Source organism: Propithecus coquereli, unplaced genomic scaffold (assembly GCF_000956105.1).
Source record: "Propithecus coquereli isolate 6110/MARCELLA unplaced genomic scaffold, Pcoq_1.0 Scaffold7, whole genome shotgun sequence".
NCBI classification, from domain to species: Eukaryota; Metazoa; Chordata; class Mammalia; order Primates; family Indriidae; genus Propithecus; species Propithecus coquereli.
Genome location: NW_012153062.1, coordinates 13,247,641 through 13,254,878, shown reverse-complemented (window position 1 = coordinate 13,254,878; position 7,238 = coordinate 13,247,641). Strand labels below are relative to the sequence as shown.

Genomic DNA, 7,238 nt, shown 5'->3' with positions numbered 1-7,238 from the left:
ACAAAAAAGGTCTTTAAAAAGTACAAATGCACAATAGTTAAAACTTACTTTTTGGTTCACAGGAAATCTTTATTAAAACAAATCTTTCTAAACTTTAAGTACAGAAATAAAAAGCATTGCTAAAAATGTTCTTTTGGCACTTAAAATAAGTGTTAACAGTCTTTATACACCTGCTCCTTATAAATATTTCAGAAAATAGACTGTAAAAGTACAGTGCCATTTGAGTTACTTATTTTAATATTCAACTATAAAAGGTTCTGCTTAATAATTAGCTTTAAAGTCTGCCTAATCTCTGAACTCTCTACACACTGCCTAAAAAAAGAAAAAAATGAAAGAAAAAACAGAGAACCTTAAGAAAGAAAAATAATTGACCAAAAGTCAGATTGGAAAGTAAAGGCCTCACTCCCACATAGCCAACATAAACTAGAGATAGAATCATGTATCCGAGTTAGAAGAAGTTTCAAAAGTTCAAATGTTTCCTCTTAGCCTCAGGAAACTACTGTATCTATTTTTATAGATATAAGCAAATAAGATCCACAGAGATTAAGTGACTTGCCCAAGGTCACACAGCTAAATAATAATGGAGAAACCAGAATCCAGGTCTTCTGCATCTTAATGCAAAACTTCACTAATTTGTGCTGTTTCTATAGTTTCCATGTTAAGTTCAAGGTGAATTTATTAAATAAAGAAATCATATTTCAGATTTTGTGATATTTACCCTCATTGTCTTTTATCTTTTTAACCAATGCTGTAAATTCTGATAGCACTAAAGCAGAAATAACTTAGAACATAATGATTTTTAGTTTTAACATGTATCATGAAAACTAGTATAAACTATTATTAATACTTACACCTCAGAATAATATCCTCAAGTGATATGCTGTTTGTCATAGTCCACAAGTATTAACAATAAAGAAAGATAAGGTCTATTAATAAACATTTACATATCTTGTTACAAATAACATGAGATTTTTTGTTTAATGGATTGCCTTTGCCTTCTTATTTAAAAGAGAATGAGATGTGTTCCTGTTAGTAGGACCTCTCTTCATCCTCCATGCTATTCCAAAGTAAAGAGACAGATAATTTTGTGTCTTCTAAAGAGTTGGACTGAGAGAATGTAGGGAATAAGGGCAGGGAGTTAATTTAGGGAGTGAAGCAGGGCTACAGGATTCACTGTTAGAACTTTCTCTCACAGGAATGTCGAAACATGAAGAAACATTTCATAAGTAAATTAGCCTTTACCTATGTTACCAGCTCTGGCATTTCCTAGAAGTGCAATTAGAAAGCAATCCTGACCTCTAATTGTAAGACCTATGCAGTACTTTGTCACAACTTACATTGTGGAACCATCTGGCATGCTCTCAATTATTGACAACATAGGTATGAATTATACCCCAAACAGTAATAGAATAAAAATAAAGAATAGGAATGGGAAAATGTCTGAATTACATTTTTTTTTTACCTTACTTTGAATTCCTTCCCCCAAGACTTACAATCAATCAATTAATCAGTGAATAAAGGATGTAGCAGAGAAACACAGTGAAATAATAATACCTGACAGCCTCTCTTTTCAATTTCCATAATACATTTCTGTATCAGGAGTGGCACCATCAATCCTGTATTTTCTTTCTCCACAACTCTTCGAATATCAACTCCAAATATTACTGGTTCTCGATTTATATCTAGCCCATGAAGAGAATTCTCCCACTGTTCCATAAGAGTCACTTTCACATAAATAAGACCTCTAGGTTCAAGTTTGACAGCCAATTGATGTGTCTTTGTCACTCTGAATAATGTGGGGAGAACAACAGTTCCATGACAACAAACTCTATTTTTTCTTGGCGTGGGTTCCCAACTAAATACTACTAGTTTCAAATGTTGTGCATTTTCAATTTCTATGTTGAAAGTGTGATCCATGTCTAAAAATGTTGTCCGACACGTAAGCAAAGCTGTTCTTGCTTTGTTTACTGAATCTACCTGAATTGCACAAAAGACATCTTTTGAATCTATGCGGGGTGGTTTTAAATCCTCAGCACCATAGAAATGCACACTCATGAGCCCAGATATATACTGTGAACACTTAGGTTGATCAGAAAAGCTGTAATGTCTAAAAGCGTCAATATCTATTTCATTCTTGCTACAACTATTAGAAATTATTTCTTTTCCTTTTCCAAATTTGTTTTCAGATCCATGTTTGCCAGATTTAGCGATAAGTTCGGGTGAGTCTCCATCACTGAGGTAACCTCCTTTGCTGGAATACTTAGAACTCACAGAGGTTTTCTTCTGGTAGCTGTGCTGAGAAGATACACTGGTATCAAGATGGTACCGGCTTATAACATTCCTCCTAGCAGCTGTGGTTGTGTTCTCAGAAGGTAGAATAACAGCATGATGAATTTCTTGATAGTTACATTTAGACAAAGAAGGAGTATTATCCGGACTGTTCATGTAATTCAGGGTCCCCTTAACACTCAGTTTTCGGCTAAATTCTGGCAATCTTTTCATTTTCATGGAAAGTTTCCTCACAGTTCGTGGAGATTTTATTTTATCTGGCAAAGACCAATTAATTGAACTGCCTTTTTTCACAGGGCTAGAGTTTGGAGAAGATGGTTCTATAACTCCCAATTCAGTCCTACTTATAGCAGCCAGGATCCCAGGACCTATAAAAAATAAGAAAAAAAAGATATTATAAAGTGAAATGTTTTGATTTCTACTTTTATTCCTATTTTATAAACCATCAACTAAATAAGCTCTCACATGGACAGAAATATTCCCTTGTTTCATCTCAATGGGGAGATTTAGTTAGATGTTCAGGTCAAACTCCATGACTGTGTTCAAGGAGAATACTATATTATCCCAGTTATGTAAAATTTAAATTTATTTTTTATACTTCATCTAACTATTCCTTATAGAGGAAGATCTAATAACCATCATAGCAGAAACTAATCTATGTAACATGGCATTTCACAAGTAAAATGAGAAAAAGTATTCATTTAAAAAAATCTAGAGATGAAATAACCTTTCTTTAAAGTATTAATATTCTCCCTCCATCCCTCTCGATGTGTCCCAATAACAAAGAAGCAGTTTCTTTATAGAGAGAGGACTATTTTAAGTATGCTTATTGGGCTTTTCTGGTAAGCAGCTAATACAAAATAGAGTGTTTAATAAAATGGACAAAGCATCCCCTTGTACTGCTAATCATAGTACAATTCCACTGGCTTGATAAACATCGTATGGTAATCGGGGTACTGTTTAGTCTACAACCATTAAGCTATTTTTCCCTAGCCTAGAAAAGCTCTCCTATATATTAAATGGCTCTAGATTTTAGGAAATTATTGAGTTTAACATTCTGACTCTGTTTATACATTGTCAGTAAATAATTCCTACTGAAGCCCTTAACTAATTATTAAAATGAAATACTGTACATAATAGCAACTTCTACTGCAGACAAGAATGAATTTATTAAAACAAAAATGCTTTGTTTTTATAAAATCCAAGAGCTTAAATATTACCAAATTCCAGAATCACTTAAAATTAAACTACAACTATACTAATCAAATCATATATTAGCTTTAAGAAGAAAGCACAAAATGAAAATCTTTAAATAACAATTTATGAACTAGGCTCAAGTCAAGTGAAACTGGCATGCTCCTTCACCACCTAGAACAGTAACTGACAGATAGCAGGAATTCAATATTTAGTAAATAAATGAATTAATCAACCAACCAACTGTAAATTGGTAAACCTTTTAGGAACTACAATATAGGAACTCCCAATAATAGTTACCAGCCATAAAGACCAAATAATGATACTAGTAATTGTGCCTAATGAAACAAAAAATAACATGATGAAGATGACTGCAATAGCACTGGAAACAATCTATTAACACCCAACATTAGGGAAACAGGTCAAATAGATTAGGGCACATCAGCCCAATTAAATATTATACTATAAAGCTTGAAAAAACAATCATGTTAATCTACATGTAACAATGAAAGATGAAGATACCAAATAAAACTAGCAAAAAAATCCACTAACGATTGCAACTAGATAAAAGATACATATACATTGAGAAGTTAATAAGCAAAACACAAGGCATAATTGTGTTAGTATGATTTTTAAAATTTTTGTTCACATTCAATATACTTATAAATTAGCCTTCTGATTCTCTAATCAAAAAATTATTTTGAAATTCAATCATTCTTTTTGCCAACTTCTCAACAACTTTCTGCCAATATTGCCAAGAAAAACATATTGCTTTAGGTAAACTTTCCTATCAATATAAAACAAAAAAAGATGGCATATAAATAAACTGTCTAAATATTTCCTTTGGTCAGTTTAGGATTGTGCTTATTATATTTTAATTACATGTTTTGGAGAAGAATGACAGTAAGAAAGGAAACATAAATGGCATCCATACCACACTTTTAAGTTTTGTTTTTTTTTTAAATGTCTGTCTTTCCAGGTTTATAATTTGCTACAAACATAAAAAAGTAAGTTTAAGGACAGTAACTTAAAATATGTGTCATTTAACAGACACCGGCTTTCTAACTTTGCTCTTATCCTCATATACCCTCCTGCCTTCTCCGCACCATTCCACACCCACCACTGCGTGACACTACAGCCTTCCTTATCACTCTACCCACACCACAACCTGCATTCCAAAGTATTATTTTATATAGTATTTCTTTTTCTCTCCATCTAGATTACAAAAGAAACACACATTTACTCTGGAGAATTAGTCTACAATTAGAAATGCACAAAGAAAAAAATTTTAATTACTTTCAATTCCAACACCTGGGGAAAAAAACAAAAACGAAAACATATAAACAAAAAAACACTTAAATTTCCATTATAGCTTTCAGCATTTCTTTCTAAATTGCCATCATATAGTACACACTGTTTTGGAACTCGTTCTCTTAATATAACATTTACTCCACCTCCTCATGTCCCTGAGAAAAGGTTTCAAATGTAAGTAGTTTATTTGCAAAGTACAGAAACACCAGTGAGAAAGTGAGAAAATTCAGGGGGAAATTCAAGGTGAATTATCAAGCCTGCTACCACCTATGGGCAACTGGAGCTTAACCTCATGAGAAAACTCTGGGAAACAATGTAAAATATGGATTCAGAATTATCCCTCCCAAGGAGTGAGGGAGTTGGAGTAGTCCGTTATATACCAGCTCTTCTCAACCACTAGTTGTAAGGTACTCCCAGGCTGCCCTGCACAGAGATTCCCTAAGACTTCAGCATCCTCAAGTACAGATGCAGATACTGGTGGCTGGAAACAGGCTTCCCCCATTTAAATAGTAAGTAAAGTAATAAAACCCAAGGGATATGGGGCAAGGCACTGACAGCATCTGCTATGCCCCACATCTTTAAATATTCTGCATTATTTGAACTTGTATAAATTAAAATGATGTAAGTCAGAATTGCTTCCTATTCTACATTTGATATTTGCAACCAAATGTGCCCTATGCTCCATTTCCCTGGTAGTGTATCTGAGACTAAAGGAAACACATCAAAAAATTGAAGGCAATCAAGGAAGAATAAAACCATTAAGTTGAATTATATGAAATGCTTTCTTTTGCAGATCAAAAACTTTTGAATATCAGCAATTTCACATAGTTCAACTTCAATTATTTCCTTTTTCAGTTCCGTAACTATAATAGCCCCTGTCTGCAAAGTCTTTACTTCTACTTTTCATTTCTTTTTCTCTTCTCCCTTTCCTTAGCTCATAAGGAAATTTAGGCATAAAAACATAAACTAATAATCACTGGTACACTGAAAATACAACATTCCAGCTGAGGCTAGGCCAGGTGTGAACGAATGAATGAATGAATGAATGAAGCAAAATAAGATTTACATAAAGACAATATCTTTCTCTTCTACTCCCCATGATTCTATTCTTTCAACTAAGAGAAAAGCAATTACTGTCTCAAAGGATCAACATACTAAAGCATACCAGATTATAAAATTAAATCTGTGATAGGAATAATTAAACCAGCATGTATACAAAAATGTTTATAAACCTTTGTGAGTTTTCTTTACTTTCATGAAAATATATTCATTTTGTAAGAAAAAGTACATAAACATAATAGACTTCTTCTATAGTTTTAGCTATCAAAGAATTGAAAAATGAAATAAAAAAGAAAAGGCAAATATATAACCATTTTTACCTGCAAAAGGAGATTTCAACATGGGACTGTCCTCCACCATCACAGCTTCTTGTGTCTTGGGTCCTATCCTTTGCTTGTACTGCTGCACAAATTCTGTGGAATGGATGGAATCTATAGGATTCATTACACTTGAATGCATGGCTTGAATATCACCTGCGTATTCAGAAGAGCACAGCAAGTCTTCAGTATGCTGCTCTGCTTTCGTCAGGTCACTACCAGACAGCATGCTCAAACTGACAGCAGGAAGCTTCAGAACAGCAGAGTTTACCTCATCAAAACTCAAGGCACTCGATAAACCAAGGTCATCATCCTCAGGAATTGGGTTGTACCATATTTCTCCTTCATCATCTGCATCATTTTCCTCATTAAAGTCTAAAGAACAGTTTCTTGATAATGAAGAGTTTGTTGCATTACACACCATATATGTACAGTATTCTTCAGACGATTTGAGGAAAGGTTGTGATAGCTGATGTTTAGGTAGAGACACAGGTGAGATGGATAACTGGCTTCTATCTTGGCATTTCTTATTTTCTTCTTCCAGATTAAGAGATCTCAGAGTACTCTGGTACAGCCAATTGCGTTTCTTTGAAACAGTGATGCTGTTAAGTGGCTTATGACCTCTGAATTCAATATTATCCTTCAGATCTTCAAGTTCTCTTCTCTTCATTGAGGACCCATAGACATTTTCAAATAAATCTGTTTCAAAGAAGAACAGAAGGTACAATATAAAGCCTGGCATATCAGGAAAGACATGTCACTTCAGACCAGTTATTAAAATCTTTAAAAAGAAGAAAAAGAAAGAGAAGTATTATTAATTACATTCAGAGAGTAAAATTGAACTAGAAAAAATTTGAATTTTCTATCTAAATATGGTCTCTATGATTTAGAAATCAGACTGCTAGTATAAGTGTCAAAGAATTCTAAAAGAAAAACTCTGAGATTGTCTTTATAAAAACTATACTGCTGGCCGGGCGCGGTGGCTCACGCCTGTAATCCTAGCACTCTGGGAGGCCGAGGCGGGCAGATCCTTTGAGCTCAGGAGTTCGAGACCAGCCTGAGCAAGAG

The 7,238-nt window shown here is 33.8% G+C and overlaps 1 protein-coding gene across 1 annotated transcript in view; it reads right to left on the bottom strand.

Annotated features, from left to right (window-relative positions):
• SYDE2 (synapse defective 1, Rho GTPase, homolog 2 (C. elegans)) overlaps positions 1-7,238 on the bottom strand; it is a 43,057-nt gene that overhangs the window by 26,139 nt on the left and 9,680 nt on the right. The window contains exons 2-3 of the mRNA XM_012661082.1: positions 6,174-6,869; positions 1,555-2,657 (exon numbers count right to left, since the gene is read on the bottom strand). Of these exons, the coding sequence (XP_012516536.1) occupies positions 1,555-2,657; positions 6,174-6,869 (1,799 nt within the window). The remainder of the gene's footprint in view (positions 1-1,554; positions 2,658-6,173; positions 6,870-7,238) is intronic.